This window comes from Salvelinus fontinalis, chromosome 3 (genome assembly GCF_029448725.1).
Source record: "Salvelinus fontinalis isolate EN_2023a chromosome 3, ASM2944872v1, whole genome shotgun sequence".
In the NCBI taxonomy this organism is placed as follows: domain Eukaryota; kingdom Metazoa; phylum Chordata; class Actinopteri; order Salmoniformes; family Salmonidae; genus Salvelinus; species Salvelinus fontinalis.
Window position 1 is genome coordinate 41,345,635 of NC_074667.1, and position 24,050 is coordinate 41,369,684.

The 24,050-nt window shown below is 43.1% G+C and overlaps 1 protein-coding gene across 1 annotated transcript; it reads right to left on the minus strand.

Moving 5' to 3' along the window:
* Positions 1–1,661: 1,661 nt before the first annotated feature.
* Positions 1,662–7,276, minus strand: LOC129848621 (G-protein coupled receptor 61-like). The gene is made up of 2 exons (XM_055915751.1): positions 6,901–7,276; positions 1,662–5,009 (listed from the first exon to the last, which is right to left on the minus strand). The coding sequence occupies exon 2, from the start codon at positions 4,802–4,804 to the stop codon at positions 3,416–3,418; it is 1,389 nt and encodes a 462-aa protein (XP_055771726.1). The 5' UTR covers positions 4,805–5,009; positions 6,901–7,276; the 3' UTR covers positions 1,662–3,415.
* Between the last annotated feature and the right edge of the window lie 16,774 nt (positions 7,277–24,050).

Below are 24,050 nucleotides of genomic sequence, written 5' to 3' on the forward strand. Positions count from 1 at the left end.
CTACTGTGCTTACAGTGCATACAACTAATGACAATTGTAACCAACAAAACCTGAATATGCTTTCATGTAGAACTCTAGCCATTGGTGGTTGTGAAAATATCAGGTCTTGTGAACGATTCCAACAGGAGAAGCTCCTCCCACCACCCCCACTACTGAGAAATGTCAGTGGTTATATGTTGCCATGGGAATGGCAGAGCCTGGAGAAGCTGGGGGTGGGTTGACTGAGGCCCTTTGCTGAGCATGAGGTGTGATGCAAGGCCTTTCAACATAAATGTAGTATGTTCACACAGCAGCAAGACAGTGGTAAAAAAACTACAGGGCATCTCATGCATAGTATTACACTTCTTCAACAGAATCAGATTTATCTGTTGAAGTTCACTCTACTATTTATTTGATGCGTTCACTCTAGTGTTAATTGCAACTAAAGAATAATATATTCTTTCCTACACTGTAAATTGTGTTACTGCTGATTATTTAAACAGTATCTATTTGTCCTAAGCTGGTAAACCCTGTCCTCCACACTGTCTATCCATCACTCTCAAAATATAATGAGTGAAATGTGAACGTATCCATCGTGCCCTTTGTGACTGTTTTTCTGTTTTCTTTTACCTGAAGGTCAGATTACTGTCTTTGAAGTTGAAATGTAGCCCCGGGGTTAGAGTATTTTAACTGCATATCTCCCCCTCTTTCAATGGTATATCAAAGCAATGAGGGGCACCAACCATATACATTATAGAAAAAGATGAGCGAGTGGGTGGAACAGAGAGATCCAAGTATCCCTCCACCCAGCAGCTTGTTAAGAACTACATTCCAGGGCCCACTTTAAGTCTGAACTCAGCCCGTTAGTGACCTCTCTGAGGTTAGGAGTTGCCATAAAGTAAATCCCGGTACTGCAGGTGACCACCAAATGACAGAGATGGCTAATATACAATTCACACTGACCCAAGTAGTTTCAACAGCAACCTTGATCATTGTTTAGACCAGTGCCCAGGAACTTGGAGAACAAACAGAGATAGGATGGTATTTAATAAGCTTCCTGGCCTTGGAGGGGCAGATTGTTGCGAGCTCTTCTAAGTATCACACCACTCTCACTTGTCTGTTAAATCCTCTAAAATTACAGTCATCTTCATCTTGTCTTTCATCCAGCATTTCATCACATAGATCTATGATTCCTAACAAGCTAATGGAAATAGAGATGAGGTTAACAGTAGACCTGCACACATTCAAACATAAAGTACAAAATATAAAGATGTCATACATTTATTTGTTAAAACAATCTATAAATTAGTCAGAAGCCAGAAAGACATTTTTTAATTTTGTACTCTTGCGTTAACCATCTATGGTTTCACAGGGCTGATGATACCTCAAAGTGTCCAGTACTGTTCTGGACAACTCAAAACGACTCTAAATTTCCTCACAATGTGACACCAGAGAGAGCAGACGTAAAGCAGCGTCATATCAAGCCTCTCAGACAAAGCCATATCAGGACAGCTTTTGTCAGTCTGTCCTTGTTCAGCTGCAGAAGGAAAGCAACCCAAGGAGCATAGAGTAAAAAATATGTGGCATGACTTACACAATATCTTTTCTATCGGTACATTGTGTGCTGACCTTCAAATGAAATCAATCTTGTATCTGAGGTAGAGAACTCTGAGGAGCAGGACTGTTAAATATAATTAGGTTTATTATATTCTCCAACCTGTTGCTCCACAGCTAATCAACACACACTGAAAAGACAGTTACTGTATACCATTTGAATACACCATTGTCTTTTGTTAATTAATCACAAAAGATACAGTAATCAATAATACCTAATAATAATCAATAATTTGCAATAATTAAATGCTTAAGTTGAACTCACTATTAGTTTTTTTAATCAAACATAAAACACAGCTACATTTGTAGAACGACAACTGTCAAAATCGAATTGTATAGAAATGTAACGTAGTGCATCAGTTAAGAAAAATACTCCTGCCTTAACTGAACATCTGCCAATGTACGAAACACCTTCCCATGTCAATTTGAGGGGTACTGTACTATCTAAACGGTAGATAGATGATAAATAAATGTACTTTTCTGACAGACCAGAAGTAGTTTAGGAGGAGTAAAGAAAAGATTGCCTACATCCTAACTGTGGTCACAACAAACCTGGTCTGCTTATGGGAAAACACAGATGATGTGTTAAGGAAAAGCACCAGAGAGAGGGGGTATCTGCCCAGAGGTTTACCTATCAACAACAGGTGGCTGATCCATGGTACTTCTTACTTCATACCCTACCTACATCATCATCAGAACCAGGGCACAATTACGGTACAGTAGCTCTGTCATCATCTATAAAAGGCACAACTTATCTTTATCGTAGAGACATAGTGACCACTCACTCACTGTCTACTATACATCCATATCATGATATTTTACAGAGGTAAAGGGATCAGGAAAACGTCATCTTTTCAAACATGACTTCCTGCACTCCAACATTGGTGTCTTTGTTCTGCAGCTTACATAAATAAGCTGTCATAAATTGGTTCTTCACAAAGTAATTGATCTACCAGTATTAAATATTAGATACATTATTTGTGGATGTCTTCTGAAAGTCATAGGACCTGATATGGTTTAAGGTATGCTAATAGAAGGAAAGTCATCTATAGCCTCTTTGCTCAAGGGCTTGTTTGGTTTGAAATCCAAAAGGAAATCCTCAGAAGAGATAATGGTCACACTTTATTTGGATAGTCTGGTCATACTATCAACAAACTATCTGTTGATAAGCAACTGCTTGCTAAGGATACGGTTAGGATTAGGTGTAGAATAAGGGTTAAGTTTAGGGTTAGGATAAGAGTTAGGGTTAGTAGATAGCTACTTTAAATGTTACTGATAGTCTGTATATAGTCTGTAGAGCTACAAATGGACTATCCAAATAAAGTGTTACCGAGATATCTGTATTAATAACATGCTGGCCCTATCAATGCGTTGTGAAAAAAAAAGTATGTAAAGAATTACATCTTTAAAACTCATTCTAACAAACAACACCAATGTCGGCATGACTGGCAATATTAGCCTGTTCTCTGCAGCTACAGTTGTGCCATTTTGTCTTTCTCCAAAAATGCCACGACCCTTTCCCAGCAAATGATTCCAATGGGAACATTTCTCAAAGAAGATAAATTCCATAGCATTACAGCATTTACAGAATGGAAAGTGAAGCTGCAAAAAGTGATTCAGGACAATACAGACTCCACAAAAATCTCTGTCAATTTCCCATTGCACAACTTTTGAGTTTTAAGAATAATATAATCAAAAAGAAAATATCAAAACATTGTATAGTAATACTCTGTGACGTAAACCAGAGTGTGGTTATGTTACTGTGGTAATTGTTATCCTAGTAACTTTTTGTGTTGGTTTTTACATCAAATAAATACAAAACCTAACTGTCTGATAGGATATGGTTGTTTTTAATCTGGTGATGCTCAAGGAATTCTGAGGTCTCCTCTGCAATCTGTCCTGGGATGCGGAAGTCGATGGGAATGGGTTGAGGGGGCTGGGCCAGGGGCCGGCAGGCCTCTCCCTTGGGGCTGGAGGTGCTGTGAGAGTCCTGGGGATCCAGGTTGCAGCCAGTGCCCTGGAGGAACTGCAGGAAATTCTCCTCTATGGATCCCTCACGGCTGGGCAGTCGGTCCTCCTCTTCTGTTGCCCGGCGGAACAGGCAAGGCACATGCTTGCCAAGCTCCTCGCGGATCTGCCGGTTCAGACAACCGTAGAAGAAAGGGTTGGAGGTGAAGCAGAAGTAGCCGATCCAGGTAACCACCTCCTCCAGGGGTGCCAGCGTGGCTGGAGGGCTAGAGGCCAGAGCTGAGTACAGATGGAAGGAGAAGTAGGGCAACCAGCAGCACAGGAACTGTCCTCCCACTGCTGCTAAAACTGCTGCCGCCTTGCCCCCTCCGAATGTGCGGTGAGGGGTGTCGCGCCCCAACCCTGTCCCCGTGCCCGTTCCTGAGCTGGTCACCATGGTGGAGCGGCTGCTGAGCGACTCGGAGCGCCGGCGGCGGGGCGTGTCCATCCAGGTGGGCAGAGGCCCATGATGCATTGCCGCAACACGCGCCACCTTGAACATGCTGCAGTACACCACCAGGATGACCAGCAGCGGGCACAGAAAGTACACCAACGTGAACAGGACCATGAAGGCCATGCGGTTCGACCCACCCCCCGTCCAGTGCAAGGAGCAGCGCCTGTGACTCTGAGCTGGGGGTGAGGGGACACCCTCACCCCCTCCCCCAACTCCAACACCCTCCAGAAAAGGAGTCCTCCCGCCCTGTAAGGCCCAGGCCAGCAGCGGCAGGGCGGACATGGCCAGGGCTTTGACCCATATCCCCACCAGGACTGAGGCCACCAGGCCCAGGGTCATCTTCACCTCGTAGCGCATGGGGTGGATGATGTAGTAGTAGCGCTCCACGTTGATGGCTGAGATGGAGAGGATGGCGGCGGTGACCAGGCACACACTGAGGAAGAGGTAGCTCCGGCACAGGGCTTCGCCAAAGAAGGCCCTGCCTGAGAGCATGCCCAGGGGCATCAGCACCAGGGCTGCCAGTAGGTCCACCAGGCACAGGTGGAAGACAAAGGCAAACTTACGGAGCTGTGGGGCCTTGGCGATCACAGCCATTACGGCCCCGTTGCCCACCACAGCCAGCAGGTCCATGAGCAGCATGGCGAGCAGTGCTAGTGACTGGGACAAAGCCCCGCTCTCAGGTGACTCAGAGGCTGAGGTGTTGGGCATGGGCTGTGAGAAGGGGAGGGAGGAGTTCCACAACGGCTCCATCGGATGGCGGGACAAGGTAGACAGAGGGTGTCAATCACAGGCCCATCACCCATCCTTCACAGCCAGGGAGCAGGGCCAGGAACCAGAGGCCCAGTCTGGGAGGAGGTCAGATAGCAGCAGCTCTGTAAAAGGGGCCTGTGAGCCTGGGTCATCCTGGGAATGCTCAACCTCCGTTAATAACCTCCTCAGAAATGCAGGCCTTCTCCTATGAACAGAGAGAAGTAGAATGAAGGACATTAGCTAATGCAATTCACAATGGCTGACACAGGACAATAGAACAATGTAACTGTTTTTGTGCCGATGGACGTGGTTTTATGAGATAATCCTAACACAAACTCTGTCAGAGCTCTATGGCAACCAGTATCATTTTAAGATTAATTCATTAGGGTGACAGTTTGTAAAATTCTTATCAACTCAAATCTGTGAGAAACTAATCCAAAGGCAATACATTAATCCAAAACCAGTGTTTGAAGGGACTAATTCCTAATTAATTCCTGATGAAAGGAGAGGACATTTTGCAATGTGTTTTCAAAATGTTGAAGACAATCTCTGTGTATTGTGTAAATTGAACCACTATGCAACATTTTGAGATTGAATAAGAGAGGAAACCACACCCTTGGCTTTATGGCTCCTGTTTAGTGTCAAGCTACAATGTACCTGTAGTGTTTTATAAACACTATTTTCCCCAAATAAACCTCCCAGTGGGAGTGCCAATCGATTTATACAGCAACATATGATGGTGCATTAGAGTCTTCCATTGTCAGAAAAGTGCACTATTTTTATTTGATTAATGCCCCAGGCCTGCCCCGGTTGAACCGGGTTAGCGTTGATTGCATTCATTTTGGAACCGGGCTGCCTCCCGGGCTTGAGTCAGGTGCCCTGTGTGGGCCGACGGCGAAGTTGGCTCAAAACAAAAGTGATGTATGCCTAGGTTAAGCACGTGGACTAATTAATAGGATTCTGTGTTTTCACATGCAAGGGTGATTGCTTTGATAACAAAACTTTATCTGCTTTCCCAATGAAAATTTGTTAGAATTTTAAAACATATACTTAATTGAAAATGTTTCTGAATGATGCAGCGTGCTGCCTGCCTTGTTGACAACATAACAGAGCAGCACAGATTACTGTTAGATTTGAGAAGGGCGTTCCTCCCTCACCGCTTTAGCCCGTTCACGTCACGGGCCATAGCCCGGTGCACTTAATTGAAGTCCCTCATTGTGCAATCCCCCCACTTTGACTGTTGAGTGACAGACTCAACTCAAGCACACCTGTCAACTTTGGCCACACCCACAGCCCTCAGCTATGAAACCTGCTATTAAAACCGACCAATACACTTTGATTTGATTTATGAATTTGATATTCTTGTTATTCTGGTTGTCTTCTAAGTCTGTGGTTATGTTGAGTTGTAACCTAATAATTCTGATTGTATCCATTTAGCACAGTCGTACTTCCAGACACAGTATCTCATGACTCTGTTTTTCAGCTGTCCCATAATGCACTGTATGCATTTGCAGAGTACACAGCACTGGAAAAAGGTGTCTTTAGAATGACACTCTATCCTATATATTCCTGCACCTTTCCCTTCTTCTTCCGCCTCCTCTTTATCCTCTTCCTTCCCATCCTCCTCATCCCCCACTCCAATACAATGACAATTGCTTTTCTTCCATACTCTAGGGCTCTTTTTTCTCAACAATATCACATACAGTTTAGGCCTATGTGCTATAGGTCTGGTCTTGATATGTGCTGTAGGTCTGCTAGCACATATCAAGACCAGACCTACAGCACATATCAAGACCAGACCTATAGCACATAGGCCTAAACTGTATGTGATATTGTTGAGAAAAAAGAGCCCCAGAGTATGGAAGAAAAGCAATGCTGTGTACTCTGCAAGTGCATACAGTGCAAGTTGGGACAACACATCTATTACATTCCCAGTCTAAAGGGACCAACCCATGCCCAACATTACAACACCATGTTACAGTATCAAGACTTGATCACATAATATATTCTACATTCAAGGAGGATTAGAGGAGGAAGATAGAACTACAAATAAAGAGAGAGAGGGATGGAGAGAGAGACAGAACCCCACAGTGTACCTGGATCAGGGCAGGTTTTGTGATGATGTAGCCTGCTGTCTGTCCTGCTCTTTAAGGATATAAAGCTGGTTGGTTAGCTCCCAGTGCTGGGATGCAGGATAGACATCAGTCAGCCGCATGCGTTGTGTATGGTGCTGACTGCTGCTATGGCACTCCCCTTCTTTATCAGCCTGCTCCTCTTTTCCTCCTCTGCCTTTGCCTCGTCTTTTGGTTATTTTCCGGATGAGGGTAGCTGTGTTGACAGTGATAGATTTAAGGGGATGAGAGAGAGAAAAATGCAGAAAAGGAGCAAATGTTGTCTCCCTCCACTTTCTAATGTAAACCGCACACTCACACACATATAAACTCCCTCTCTCCCTCTCTCTTGCACACTCACACAGAGTGACTGCAGAGATGGAGAGGGAGGCAGAGGCATAGGCATAGGACCAGAGCCACTCTCTCTGCTGGGTCTTAGTGCCCCTGATGTTTGGCTATCATTTTTATTTTGCAAACAGAGGGTTAAATGTTAAATTAATGGAGATAAATAGAGAAAAACAGCATGGCTTATTTAGATGTTGGGTTTTTGTTTTGTTTCTCGGGACAAAAGAAAAATATGTTTTTTTTTCATAAACGCTCCAATACACAAAAAACTTAGCCCAGAGTCTTTGACATCATGACCTCCAGGTGACCTTTTGTTGTGTCATCTCTCTCATGGTTTATCAATCCCATTCAAACACACCTCTATGGAACATACCCACATGCCCCAAAAACATTTACTCAACCTGTCTTGTGAAGAAATTTTTCAATAATTACAGAGGGAAAAGGAATCAGTGTGAAGATCACCATAAAGTAGAACCTGGTACTCCCCCCAAGTCCAATGACCCCCCCCCCCCCCCCCCCCAGGTCTGTACATTTAGACACTGGTGGTTTCAAATGGTAGATATGGCTAATATATACGATTCACACTGACCCAAGTAGTCTCGACAACAACCTTGATTAATCTTTTGACCAGTGCCCAGGGACTTGGAGAACGAACAGTGATAGGATGATATTTAACAAGCTTCCTGGCCTTGGAGGGACAGATTGTTGCAAACTCTTCTGAGTATCACACGACTCTCACTTGTGCACAGATTTCTGTCTGTTAAATGCTCAAATTACAGTTGACTTCGCCTTGTCTTTCATCCAACATTTCTTCATATTTGAGCAAATCTACGTTTTCTTATAAGCTAATGGAAGTAGAGATGAGCCATCCCAAATAACTTTCCTAATGGAGAGAGCAAGGTTAACAGGAGACCAGCACACAAGAACATATACATTTATTTGTTAAATCAATCAATAAACAAGCCAGAAGCCAGTAAGGAAAAAAGTTAAATGTTGTACAGAATCTACCAATAAAAATCTCTGATTCCTCTCACATGATGGTTTTTACTGAGACAAAGAGGCATTAATTAGCTCAGGTCCTCAGTTAAGGCATCAGCACCCATTCCATCCAGACCATCATACTGGGATAACACAGCAGCATTAGTCTCAAGTTGCCACGGTGATCTTCGCTGAAATGAGGAAGACAGTGGCTGATGGACGTTTTCATAAACACTCCCTATCATTGCGCTGCCAGATCATCTCCACTCCACTGTCTATGGGAGACAATGAAATGGAGACCCTGCCAGGCAATATTTCTCAATGCTATGAGTCTACAGCTGCTGCTGGGTTCTAAGTGCTTTTCATTTGCGTTTAAAGGATGCAGATGGTCATTCATGCACATTAGCATTTATGTAATTCGCACCCCAGTTTTCAACTCCCCTAAATTTGAATTTGTACTCTGGCTGGTACAATCATGGCACTGATGACACCAGTCTATTGCCAGCAAAGGTCGGATCATATTGAAATACATTGATATTACTTTTACATTTCATATGGGAATACTTGAAAGGCCAGATAATGCTCAGCATTGTATCCTCTGATGACAACAGAATGGAAATGCATCATAATGTTCTGCATTGTCATAATAACCCGATGCTAACATAATTATGTGATCTAATCATCTGATGATGGTTGCACCCGTCTCTCTTCCTGTTGAACTACTTTCATCATGTCATCACTCTAAACACAAAACAAGCCAGGCTGGACCAGAGCACAGACACAGACACTGTGTCCTCTCACCACACCAGCAGCACTATGCTGCAGAGATACGGTTTCACAGTAGTGACACAGGGTTTATGGCCATTTCTAATACTGTTGGAAGAGAAGATGGAGAGAGAGATTTAAAAAATAAGGCTGTTCTAGAAAGATGTGTGAGGAAGATAAATTGTGCGTGTGTGCATGCGTGTACATGCACATGAGTGTGCCTTTGTGCATGTGTGTGCACATTTGTACATGAGCGCGTGTGTGTGTGTGTCAGGTGTTGACTCATGACAGAAATAGCAGATTCTTGCTCGCCTGGCAGCACCAATCACTGCCACTGCAAATACAATGGTTTCCATGACAACCTTGAAAATAGACTCCACATTCCCAGTCAGAAATAGCAAAGGCCAGCGTGCTAACCCCACAGCCCCCACAGACAATAATAACCAGCCATAAATACGCACACACAAATATCAACTGCGTTCATAAATACAATCTTGCAATTACTTATACCAAAACACAATTACTTGCACAAACAAAAAACACATTCAAACATGAATGTAACACACAGGGCTACTCATGCATGCAAAAAACGTGAACCAGCTTCTTGTTCACGCAAGCATATATATATACTACCATTCAAAAGTTTGGGGTCACTGAGAAATGTCCTTGTTTTTGAAAGAAAAGCCTTTTTTTTGTCCATTTAAAATAACACGCCAGCATCCCGGAGTCGCCTCTTCACTGTTGACGTTGAGACTGGTGTTTTGCGGGTACTATTTAATGAAGCTGCCAGTTGAGGACTTGTGAGGTGTCTGTTCTCAAACTAGACACTCTAATGTACTTGTCCTCTTGCTCAGTTGTGCACCGGGGCCTCACACTCCTCTTTCTATTCTGGTTAGAGCCAGTTTGCGCTGTTCTGTGAAGGGAGTACACCGCGTTGTACGAGATCTTCAGTTTCTTGGCAATTTCTCGCATGGAATAGCCTTCATTTCTCAGAACAAGAATAGACTGACGAGTTTCAGAAAAAAGTGATTTGTTTCTGGCCATTTTGAGCCTGTAATCGAACCCACAAATGCTGATGCTCCAGATGCTCAACTAGTCTAAAGACGGCCAGTTTTAACTATTCTTTAATCAGAACAGTTGTCAGCTGTGCTAACATAATTGTAAAATGATTTTCTAATGATCAATTAGCTAATCCAAGTTAATCATTTTAAAAGGCTAACACAACGTGCCATTGGAACACAGGAGTGATGGTTGCTGATAATGAGCCTCTGTACGCCTATGTAGATATTCCATTAAAATCAGTCGTTTCCAGCTACAATAGTAATTTACAAAATTAACAATGTCTACACTGTATTTCTGATCAATTTGATGTTATTTTAATGGACAAAACATTTGCTTTTCTTTCAAAAACAAGGACATTTCTAAGGGTCCCAAAACTTTTGAACGGTAGTGTGTATATATACATTACCAGTCAAAGGTTTGGACACACCTACTCATTCAAGGGTTTTTCTTTATTTGTACTATTTTCTACATTGTAGAATAATAGTGAAGACATCAAAACTATGAAATAACACATATGGAGTCATGTAGTAACCAGAAAAGTGTTAAATAAATCGAAATATATTTGAGGATCTACAAAGTAGCCACCCTATGCCTTGATGACAGCTTTGCACACTCTTGGCATTCTCTCAACCAGCTTCACCTGGAATGCTTTTCCAACAGTCTTGACGGAGTTCCCACATATGCTGAGCACTTGTTGTCTGCTTTTCCTTCACTCTGCGGCCCAACTCATCCCAAACCATCTCAATTGGGTTGAGTTCAGGTTATTGTGGAGGCCAGGTCATCTGATGCAGCACTGCATCACTCTCCTTCTTGGTCAAATAGCCCTTACACAGCCTGGAGGTGTGTTAGATCATTGTGTTGTTGAAAAACAAATGATAGTCCCACTAAGCGCAAACCAGATGGGATGGCGTATCGCTGCAGAATGCTGTGGTAGCCATGGTGGTTAAGTGTGCTGTCATGACGTGGCCCTTTCTGGGTACAGATCGTGGCACCCCTCCCCGCTCTCTCTCTCTCTCCTACACCCAGGTTCTGTTATCTGAGGTTGTAAATTCCGGGCGGAGACTCTCTCCCCCTGGCCATGCAGAAAGAGAGACACTTAGAGAGAACAAAGGATTTCACATGGCGAACTCCTAAATCCCCAAAATATAAATTTGATACAAAAGGTTCACTTGTGAGAAGGTGGGATTTGTTTGTGGACACTTAAGGGATGGGTATGACGAGTGTGTTTCATTTTGTAACCTCAGAGAGAACAGGAAACACACACAACTATATCTCTGAATATGTAAATTTCTCAATTATGGGCTTTGCATCTAATTCTTGTATAAAATGAATGAGTAAAGATGAAACTATTTGTGAAATGATGTAAGGTGATGTTAAACCCTTAATGAAAGAGAATTGTATTCCCTTTAAAGTTTAACTAAGTCATGGGCCCGCCCCCGTGAGCACAGACAAGATCTGGCATCATACGCCTTTACGAATAAAAGTCCCTCCTGAGGAAATCCTCTTCAGACCACACGTTCCTCGATGGACACCGAGGGGGCACAGGTTGAGTTTGCACCACAAAAACATCATATAAGCTAAGGTTGTAATGGTTGTTGAATTCCCAACCATACCACGTGGAGCATTGGCTACACTGCTGGAAATGGTTAAACTCTGAGACTATCAATCCCTACAGAATAAGAGCAAATCTTAGAAACGAATCACTAGTCTGCGGCTAGAAATTATGTCAACCTGGGATGCGAAAACCGACAACCGCCGAAACATTTATTTTATGAGAACATTTCGGAATAGTACTCTTAAGTATTCATTCTAACCACGAAAGACTTTGATCTTCAGGGAAGCAGAGAGAGAGACTATGATGAACTGACTCTCCAACAGAAGGACTGACGATTCCAGCAAAGATCACGACAACACACTGGGCGTAAATATATATTCATTGCAATTATTCCCGAATGAGTGAGCGTTCATGTGCAAAGGATTAGCATTTCAATTAATATAATTATCAACTGTGTAGTGACTCCTTTTGTCTTTCCCGCCCTTCTCAGTCCACATCCACTTCCCTTTGTTCACCAAGCCGTCATATCGGCTCAGCCCACTAGGGAACCTCCCCTATCATTTCCTTTTAACCATATCTACTGTTGTTTGTTCATGCATTTCTGTGATTATTTAGTTAGTTAGTAAATCAATTATTAAGACAATTGGTGTATGGATGATTCATAGTAAAGGCTGAGTTCGTGCAGATAACCAACAATTTGTGATGTTTGGAATGAGACTAACGTTAGGTAAAGAATAATTCATTAATTAGAAGACTAATTGATCAGATATTAAAATATCTGAAGAGTTATATTAGGAAAATTATGACTTTGTAATCTTAAGATTTTCCTTGGTGCCCCGATTTCCTAGTTAATTACATTTACGTCATTAGTTTAATTATGTAATAATAATTAGAGAATTGATTTGATAAAATAAGTCTTTGAATGATATATATATATATCAATTGAGCAAAATTAATTGTACAAACAGACTGCATTGTATACAGATATTGGTTGTGTGTGTTTCCATTTGAACAAGCTTCCGGTCATGTGTCGTTACTGTCAGAGCAATGAGTTGTAAATTCCAGATTTAGTCCATTAGGCCAAACTGTACTCTTTCTGTCGGTCAATATACATTTCTAGAGCAAGGACATAGAGCCAGTAATGTTAGAAATGAAAGAGATCTCCTCGGTGACAGAGCCAAAGTTCTGTGCACCTACCGCGCTTAACCATTGTGGGTAAGTGAACCTAGTGGTGAATGTACCCTAACATTTAAATTACTGGTTACTTGTATGATAATCCAAACAATCCCAATTGCTTGGATATCATCGTCTCATTCAATTTAATGAGTTAAATTGTCGAACATACCTTTCTAGGTTCTTCCAATTAAATGAGACATTTTAAACTTTGCTATAGTAACGTAGATGAACCAACTTCCCAGGTTAAGTAAAGTTTAATTCCCAGATAGCCTATCCAGTTATGATTAATCATTATCATTTATTAATTCAATTTGCCTTTGCAAATTCATTCACGTCCAACTCCCACATTACTGGTACAGTACTGAGGGTTCATTAATGTTTATAAATAGATTAAAATCATCTTTGCAGCTTCCAACGTATTCCAAAACCAAACTTTGGATAATTTGGAAAAACATTTTTCCTTTCAAATGTTCTAATAATGTGCAAGCTATCAGAGGGGGTAGTCCCCACTCTCCCGCTAATTAGTGAACCTCCACCCATAAATGGATTAATCTCTGACCTCAGCAGCGATACCAACCTTAATTATACCATTAGGGGAATAACAGAAGAAAACAACGCTCTCCAAAATCAACCATCGGGCGCAGGCCTTGCAAAGATTCTCTCCAGTCTAGCCCTAATGTCTTACCATCCGAGATTGGCATCGGTCCAATATCGCAGTGCACAGCTGAAGCACGAGCAGGTAACGGTAAACGGAAAGGGACAGGTGGAGAGAACCGGGAAACCAATGACAAATGCAGAAAAGGGAAAAATTCTGCTAGCTATGGAACTGCGTTTGAAAACTGAACAATTAAATGTAATTGCAAAAACTTATGACGATGAACAAACACAAACTATTCAACAAAATCGTCTTCTACAGGAACAAAATGTTATGCTGCAGGAACAACTCAATTTAGCCTAAACAAAATACGATGATGTCCACGCCAAACTAGATAAATCTGACGAGTTATCTACAAACAGGTGCACTCAACTTGATAACATGCATGCAGTTTTGTTGAACACGACTCAAAGTAACAATGTTCTACTCAACATGCTGCAGACCAAAGACGATCAATTAATGAACACAATGACTAAGTTGGATGACAAATCAGCAGAACTCATTGAAGTCGCTGACCAAATGAATGATGAGAGAACTCAGGTGATGAAGATGGAAATATTGATTTCTAAGCAAGCGGAGGAAATCTCATCACTGAATCTCTCGCTCTGTACTCAAGACCTCTATCTGCAAACCATGATAGATAAGTTTGAGACCGAAAGGAGCAAGTGCGACACTCACGTGTCCAAAATCAGTACTCTAAGCGCTCAAGTGGACTCTGCAATACAGCAGAATACCATCCTTAGGTATATTCTGGTGGAATTCCAGAACGATCACATGCTACAGCGTGACTACCCAACCAAGCAACCAGAGCCCGGCACTCAAAGGAGTGAAGACAATAGGTTTCAGACGTTGCCTCCCTCATGTGTCCCTCAGTCTTCTCCTCTTGGCCATTTGGCACTGAGTAATATGGTACCTCTTGACCAACACAGCCAAAGCTTGGCTTCTCCTCTTGGCCTTTCGGCCCCAAGTTCCCCACAGGAGGAAGCTAACCCTCTCCGCCCGCTTGGCGCGGAATACCTTGCACGAACACCCACAAGCTTACTATCATAGGCTTTGTTCAGCTTACTTTGGCCTACTCACTGAAACAGGAATGGAAGAACTGTTACCATTCAAACACATGTTTCTGTCGAACATGTATCCCACCTTCATTACCTACTTGGGCCCTGCAGCCACGTTGACTTTCCTATCTTACAACTCAGAGAGCTTGCAAGCACAGATTTTGAGGCATCAAAAGTTCACAACGCTAAGAGCCCTGGCCCCTCGGTTTTGAAGTTCGACCTGGAGCACTCACTCCAGTTAGAGGGTGCATTATCAGGTATTGGAGATTTGAGAGATGACCACGAAACCACGATTCCAATAACCTCCACGGTCTAAATAACTGTAAAGTACGTCACCATCAAAACGACTAATGCTACAATCGACCTGTTCGCTAAGTTCCTGCACCCAACCCACAAAAAGTGTCAGATGACGGGGCCTCCCGGGTGGCGCAGTGGTCTACGGCACTGCTTCGCAGTGCTAACTGCGCCACCAGAGTCTCTGGGTTCGAGCCCAGGCTCTGTCGCAGCCGGCCGCGACCGGGAGGTCCGTGGGGCGACGCACAATTGGGCTAGCGTCGTCCGGGTTAGGGAGGGTTTGGCCGGTAGGGATATCCTTGTCTCATCGCGCTCCAGCGACTCCTGTGGCGGGCCGGGCGCAGTGCGTGCTAACCAAGGGGGCCAGGTGCACGGTGTTTCCTCCGACACACTGGTGCGGCTGGCTTCCGGGTTGGAGGCGCGCTGTGTTAAAGAAGCAGTGCGGCTTGGTTGGGTTGTGCTTCGGAGGACGCATGGCTTTCGACCTTCGTCTCTCCCGAGCCCGTACGGGAGTTGTAGCGATGAGACAAGATAGTAATTACTAGCGATTGGATACCACGAAAATTGGGGAGAAAAGGGGGTCAAATTTAAAGGGGATAAAAGGGGATAACATAAAAAAAATTAATTAAAAAAAATAAAATAAAGTGTCATCACAAGGGTAACAAAGGGTTGAAGGACGATCAAAACGTAGACCAATGTTCTCCAGAAGTTCCACTAAGTGAAAAACTAAAGCGAGAAAATTTTGAGAAAAGGATAAAAGAAAAGTCACAAGGACTAGACGGGGAATCACCGGACACCAGGTCTGCAGGAACACCCATAGCAAGGACGTTAAAATTACAATTTCTCCCGCTCTCACTCGAGACCCTATCCAGGGCCAGCTTGATCAAGAAACAAGCCCACGGGCTTTGTCTATAGACTCTGATACAAAGGTTGCGAAGAAAAAGGTCTAAAGCTTCGTTAAAGCCAGGCCCACTCAAAATCCGAAAAGTCGATCTGCTTTCACCTCGAACAGAAATGGCACATCACGTCAAACGACCACTCCACTTCGTGGGGAATATGTCCACTAAACACAAATCTAAACGCCCATACCTGGAAACAGTCCTGGAGGACTGCTTAACTTGTCATGCGCTAATTGATTCGGGTCCGACAATATCGCTCATCTCTCAAACATTGTTTGATGATCTCAAAAGGGCTTTGAAGCATACTAGACAGTGCCTTGAATTCTAAATAAATCACAGACAGTGTCACCAGCAAAGCAGCCTCACACCATCACAACTCCTCCTCCATGCTTCACGGTGGGAACCACACATGTGGAGATCATCCGTTCACCTACTCTGCGTCTCACGAAGACACAGAGGTTGGAACCAAAAATCTCAATTTTGGACTCATCAATTTCCACCGGTCTAATGTCCATTGCTCATGTTTCATGTCCCAAGCAAGTCTCTTCTTCTTATTGGTGTCCATTAGTGGTGTTTGTTTTGCAGTAATTCGACCATGAATGCCTGATTCATGCGGTCTCCTCTGAACAGTTGATGTTGAGATGTGTCTGTTACTTGAACTCTGTGAAGCATTTATTTGGGGCTGCAATCTGAGGTGCAGTTAACTCTAATTAACTTATCCTCTGCAGCAGAGGTAACTCTGGGTCTTCCTTTCCTGTGGTGTTCCTCATGACGGCCAGTTTCATCATAGTGTTTGGTGTTTTTTGCGACTGCACTTGAAGAAACTTTAAAAGTTCTTTACATTTTCCGTATTGACTGACCTTCATGTCTTAAAAGTAATGATGGTCTGTCGTTTCTCTTTGCTTATTTGAGCTGTTCTTCCCATAATGCGGACTTGGTCTTTCACCAAATAGGGCTTAACAATAAAAAACAAAAGTACCTTATTTACATAGGTATTCAGACCCTTTGCTAAGATGCTCAAAATTGAGCTCAGGTGCATCCTGTTTCCATTGATCATCCTTGAGATGTTTCTACAACTTGATTGGAGTCCACCTGTGGTAAATTCAATTGAATGGAAATTATTTGGAAAGGCACACACCTGTCTATATAAGTTCCCACAGTTGACAGTAAATGTCAGAGCAAAAACCAAGACATGAGGTCAAATGAATTGTTTGTAGAGCTCCGAGACAGGATTGTGTTGAGGCACAGATCTGGGGAAGGATACCAAAACATGTCTGCAGCATTGAAGGTTCCCAAGAACACAGTGGACTCCATCATTCTTAAATGGAAGAAGTTTGGAACCACCAAGACTCTTCCTAGAGCTGGCCCGCCCGGCCAAACTGACCAATCGGGGGAGAAGGCCCTTGGTCAGGTAGGTGACCAACAACCCGATGGTCCCTCTGACAGAGCTCCAGAGTTCATCTCTGGAGATGGGAGAGCATTCCAGAAGGAGAACCATCTCAGCAACACTCCACCAATCAGGCCTTTATGGTAGAGCGGCCAGACGGAAGCCTATCCTCAGTAAAGGGCACATGACAGCACTCTTGGAGTTTGCCAAAAGGCATCTAAAGTACTCTCTGACCATGAGAAACAAGATGAAACCAAGTTTGAACTCTTTGGCCTGAATGCCAAGCATCACTTCTGGAGGAAACCTGGCACCATCCCTACAGTGAGGCATGGTGGTGTCAGCATCATGCTGTGGGGATGTTTTTCAACAGCAGGGACTGGGAGACTAGTCAGGATCAAGGGAAAGATGAACAGAGAAGATTCTTGATGAACACCTGCTCCAGAGTGCTCAGGACCTCAGACTGCGGCAAAAGTCACCTTGCAACGGGACAACGACCCTAAGCACAAAGCCAAGACAACGCAGGAGTGGCTTTGGGACATGTCTCTGAACATCCATGAGTGGCCCAGCCACAACCCAGACTTGAACCTGATTGAACATCTCTGGAGAGACCTGAAAATAGCTGTGCAGCGACGCTCTCCATCCAACCTGACAGAGTTTGAGAGGATGTACAGAAAAGAATAGGAGAAACTCCCCAAATACTGGTGTATCAAGCTGGTAGTGTTATAAGACTCAAGGCTGTAATTGCTGCCAAAGGTGCTTTAGCAAAGTACTGAGTGAAGCGTCTGAATACTTATGTAAATCTGATATTTTAGTTTTACATTTTTATAAATTAAAAAATATATATGTTTTTGCTTCATCATTATGGGGTATTGTGTGTAGATTGAAGAGTGAAATAAAACAATTTTATAAATTTTAGAATAAGTTTGAAACGTAACAAAATGTGGAAAAAGTCAAGGGGTCTGAATAGTTTCGGAATACACTGTGTTTGTGTGTGTGTGTGTGTGTGTGTGTGTGTGTGTGTGTGTATACACACTGAGTGTACAAAACATTAGGAACCTAATGTTCCTAATATTGAGTTGCCCCCTTGTTACCCTCAGAACAGCCTTAATTTGTCGGGGCATAGACACACTACAAGGTCAATCAGTCAATCAAATGAATTTATAAAGCCCTGTCACAAAGTGCTATACAGAAACTCAGCCTAAAACCCCAAACAGCAAGCAATGCAGATGGAGAAGCACGGTGGCTAGGAAAAACTCCCTAGAAAGGCAGGAACCTAGGAAGAAACCTAGAGAGGAACCAGGCTCTGAGGGGTGGCAAGTCCTCTTCTGGCTGTGTCTGGTGGAGATTATAACAGAACATGACCAAGATGTTCAAACGTTCATAGATGACCGGTAGGGTCAAATAATAATAATAATAATCACAGTGGTTGTAGAGGGTGCAAAAGGTCAGCACCTCAGGAGTAAATGTCAGTTGGCTTTTCACAGCCGATCTTTCAGACATCAGGCGTGGTAGTGAGAGAGAGTAGAAAACAGCAGGTCTGGGACAAGGTAGCACGTCCGGTGAACAGGTCAGAGTTCCATAGCCGCAGGCAGAACAGTTGAAACTGGAGCAGCAGCATGACCAGGTGGACTGGGGACAGCAAGGAGTCATCAGGCATAGACATGGTCCTAGGGCTCACGTCCTCTGAGAGAAGAGAGAGAGAGAATTAGATGGAGCATACTTAAATTCACACAGGACACCGGATAAGACAGGAAAAATACTCCAGATATAACAGACTGACCCTAGCCCCCCGACACATGAACTATTGCAGCATAATTACTGGTGTCAACAACATTCCATAGAGATGCTGGCCCATGTTGACTCCAATGCTTCCCACAGTTGTTTCAAGTTATCTGGATGTCCTTTGGTTGGTGGAACATTCTTCATACACACAGGAAACTGTTGAGCGTGAAAAACCCAACAGCGCTGCAGTTCTTGACACACTCAAACCAGTGTGCCTCGCGTCTACCACAATACCTCTTTCAAAGGCACTTCAATCTTTTGTCTTGCCCATTCACCCTCTGAATGGCACACCATACACATTCCACGTCTCAATTTTCTCAAGGCTTAAAAATCCTTCTTTAACCTGTCTCCTTCCCTTCATCTACACTCGTTTGAAGTGGATTTAACAGGTGACATCAGTAAGGGATCATAGCTTTCACCTGGTCAGTCTATGTTATAGAACGAGCAGGTGTTCCTTTTTTTTGTACACTCAGTGTATAAACTGTACTGGTGAAACATACAGAAACACTATATGGACAGAGACACATGAACAGATACTTTTTCTTGCACACCAACATGTACACACATCACTTGACCTGTTCCACCACCCCCATGGTAGACCACAAATAAAATGGTGGTCCTTTGAAGTAGTCAAAGATGAGGGCTCTGTGATGTGAGTTGCCAGGGAGTCAGGGACAGAGGGGGTCTTACCTAACTGTTGACCAAGACTTTGTCACCACACACACACACAACCCTTCAAACCATCAACCAAGCACTAATTCCTAATGAGGGTTGATGAAAGTGTTAAAGGCAGAGCTGAAATTCAGCCTGGGTGGATACTAGGCACCTGAACCGTTAAAACCTCTTGAGCTGACAGCCGTTTTGCTATGGCTGTATTCATCAATCTAGCAAAAATAGAATATTTAGAAAAATGTGGTAGTGTTTAGTAGTGGTGCTGCTATGCGAATGGTTAGCCTATAGACATGCTATTGAGCAACATTCACTGAGAGAATGATTGCATGCTGAAATGCTCAAAGGATGGATGGCTAAAGTGTTGCGTTGAGGCGCCTTGCCCTTTGTGTTCCATTGTCTTGCCCTTTGTGTTCCATTGCCTTGCCCTTTGTGTTCCGTTGCCTTGCCCTTTGTGTTCCATTGCACTGGCCTTTGTGTTCCATTGCACTGGCCTTTGTGTTCCATTGCACTGGCCTTTGTGTTCCATTGCACTGGCCTTTGTGTTCCATTGCAGTGGCCTTTGTGGCCTACTGAAATAACAATAATTGACTGATAAAATTCTTATTCATTAAATTAGTCTAGATGTAGATTGTTACACTTCAAGTCTTCATGTGAATGACCAGGGGGTGGCAGTGTCGTATAACTCTACAGAAGCTGTTAACTTAGCCTATTACAGGAGAATGGTATTACAGTCTTAGATGTCTCATGTTTTTGTCACATTCTGGTGCAGTGGAATGTGTTGTTTTACAGGGTCAGCCATAGTAGTACGGCACCCCTGGATCAAATTAGGGTTAAGTGCCTAGCTTAAGGGTACCCGAGTGGCTCAGCGGTCTAAGGCACTGCATCTCAGTGCAAGAGGTACCTGGTTCAAACCTACAGTACCTGGTTCAAATCCAAGCTGCATCACATCTGTCTGTGATTGGGATTCTCATAGGGTGGCACATAATTGGCTGAGTGTTGGCTGGGGTAAGCTGTCATTGTAATAATAATTTGTTCTTGCCCAGTTAAATCTTTTTTTTCTTTTTTAAAGGGCACATCAACAGATTTTCACCTTGGCGGCTGGTGTATTCGACCCAGCAACCTTTTGGTTACTGGCCCAATGCTCTAATCGCCCAACGCTCTACTGGCCCAACGCTCTTTGCCTACCTGCCGCCTTCAAAAGCCCAATATTGAAGATAGTTAGAAATGTATGACATCCATATGACCCATACCGTAGTTTATTTTCCTCAACACACAAACTCACCTAAGAATGCTCTCCCTTTCTCTCACACACACACAGCAAAAATCTGCCAGGAAGACCAATTATTGCACTGAACATAACCTTACAAATTAACAAAAAGCACTCAAGGAGGAATTTCCTCCATGAACTCTCTTGTGTTTTTCAATAACATTACCGGGATGCTGTGAACAACACGCACACAAAGGGGCCAGTGACATCAGTGGACTGCATAATGACTGATTTAACCCTTTAAGAACAGCTTCCTGGCTTGTTAGACTGTAAGATATGATTTATGAATTACTAAACAATTAAAAAAGTGAAGTGCATTGTATAACAAGAGTACAGTATAATTTGTTTTGTTGTGTGTGTGTGTGAGAGAGAGAGAGAGAGAGAGAGAGAGAGAGAGAGAGAGAGAGAGAGAGAGAGAGAGAGAGAGAGAGAGAGAGAGAGAGAGAGAGCGCTTTGGCAATATGTACATTGTTACGTCATGCCAATAAAGCAAATTGAGAGAGAGGTGCTTTGATCTCTTCTCAGATATTTTTCTTAGAAACATTTTGAATTCCCATGAAAAGAACAGATGCTCTTTCTTCAGTGTGACCAAACAGGACAATAAAGAATTTCCGGACACAAGACTCAAGAGCACTGTAACAAGAGGCAGGAAAGGAAATAAGTGTTGCATTTATCCTAATTGACAAACTAATATAGTTAGAATGGATCTCCTCTCTCTCTGGGAGAAAGAGGAGGAGAAGGTCAAGGAGGAAGGAAATCAGAATTTGGCTCTTATTGCAGTCTCACATATCAACTTCCATAGAAGGTTCCATACAGTGTCTGATGACAGAATGTGATACTGATCCCCCACAGCCCTCAAGGTGAGGAGGAACAAACGTAAAACAGCATTCAAAAGGGTTAAGTCAGAGCATGAAGACTGTGTGGCCGTATAATCAAACCATTTTCTTGCCGTTCAACAGCTACTTATGTTTTATGAGCTGTTTTTCCCACTGTGTTTATAATTAGGTCTCTTATTTTAACACAGATGAGGTCAGACAAAGTCAGATCTAGTACACTTATCATACATCTGTTCTGTCCAAGAAAAAAGCCTGTTGTAAAACCAGTGTGTTTGACTATGTCATAAGAGAGAATTGCAAGCAGCAGGCTTTGTATTCTACTGGGTAAACAAATCAGTGACAGATTCATTCCTTGAGTGTTACCTGATCTCTCCTATATCAAAGGCAGTCATTGGCGAGGACTTTCCTAAGTGGGCATCCCAATTAAGTTGTCCCATAATTGGCCAATCCAAATGTCTATGTGTAGCTGGCAGTTTGGGTGTCTGGTTGCCCGAAACGGAATCTCATTCCCATCTTGACTTGGGTGCTTGGGTCCATTCGATAACAAAGAGAGCTTGACAGAGACTTAAGGCGGCTCATTAGGGATGGTTCGAAATTTACATAACGGGGATATGGAGGAAAATGGGTGAGGTCATGGGTCATGCTTTTTACATTTCAGTCAGGGGGATGTTTAACAAATGTTAAATCTAGTCCAGGGGAGGGTCAAATAATTGATGAAATTCAATATTTCTTAGTGTTTTAGAATTAGTTTCCGCCCCTCATCTATCCACTGTGCGCGCAATATCAAGTGCGCTTGTAGGCTATTTAGTGTGGTCTCAATCAATTAATCCATAGGCTATAGGCTACAAATTGCATGCTCGGAGAAGCAGAGAGCAAAGTTATATTTCTAAGAAAATGTACTTACATCCTGAGTCTTTTGAGCTGCTGGGATGGTGTAAATAAAATATTTTGATAAGACCTTGGCCCAAAAATTCAATATCGTGCTCATGGACAAGCCTATATGTTCTGTTCAGTTTGAGAAGGAGAGCGTGATTATGAGGAGGTCAACTTTGACAGCTTGCTACCACTATAATTGAGTTTAATAAAAACAATGTTTCTTGCAATTATGTATTTAGCAGAGGTATTGACCTCACAATAAGCCAGATTCAAGTAGCAGCTGCGGCACAATCAATCGGAACAGTCATGGTGCTGAAAGGAGGCAAATTCATTTTCAAATTCATAATTCAAATAGGGGCAGTTTTGATGCAACATGAAACACTGATTTGGCATTGGAGAGATAAGATGAACACATAGGCCTATCTCTCCGTCCATTCATAGCCTGTAATTTCTGTAATTTGTGTGGTATTAAATAAGAGTCTCCTAAGGTCTCCAGTCATGTAAAGTGGCATAGAATCAGTCTCTAACGCAACAAAATGTGGAAGAAGTCAAGGGGTGTGAATACTTTGTGAAGGCACTGTATATTTGTCCACGCCTCAATTGTTCCATGACTAGCACCATTCATTCTCACTGTCGATAATTCTGTTATAACTTCTACTAGTAAGTATACATTGTTTAAGGGATATATCAGTGAAGACCACCTCTTCCAGGGCAATAGGAGACATATTTCCCTCTCTAATCATGTCTAAACCAATTTAGGATGGGGCGAAATGCTAATGCCAATTTAAAGTTTGGTACGGATAGCCCTCTTTGTAAGTTTGTTCATTTTATCCGGGATCGTTTAACTTGTCATATGAACTCAGCAAAAAAAGAAACGTCCTCTCACTGTCAACTGCATTTATTTTCAGAAAACTTAACATGTGTAAATATTTGTATGAACATAACAAGATTCAACAACTGAGACATAAACTGAACAAGTTCCACAGACATGTGACTAACAAAAATGGAATAATGTGTCCCTGAACAAAGGGGGGTCAAAATCAAAAGTAACAGTCAGTATCTGGTACTGCAGTGCATCTCCTCATGGACTGCAGCAGATTTACGTTCTGTTCCCTTGACATTTCCGGGATGAATGACCCTAGACCTCACCCTCCGATCCAACAGGTCCCAGACGTGCTCACTGGGATTGAGATCGGCTCTTTGCTGGCCATGGCAGAACACTGACATTCCTGTCTTGCAGGAAATCATGCACAGAACGAGCAGTATGGCTGGTGGCATTGTCATGCTGGAGGGTCATGTCAGGATGAGCCTGCAGGAAGGGTACCACATGAGGGAAGAGGATGTCTTCCCTGTAACGTACAGCGTTGAGATTGCCTGCAATGACAACAAGCTCAGTCCGATGATGCTGTGACACACCGCCTCAGACCATGACGGACCCTCCACCTCCAAATCGATCCCGCTCCAGAGTACAGGCCTCGGTGTAACGCTCATTCCTTCAACGATAAACGCGGATCCGACCATCACTACC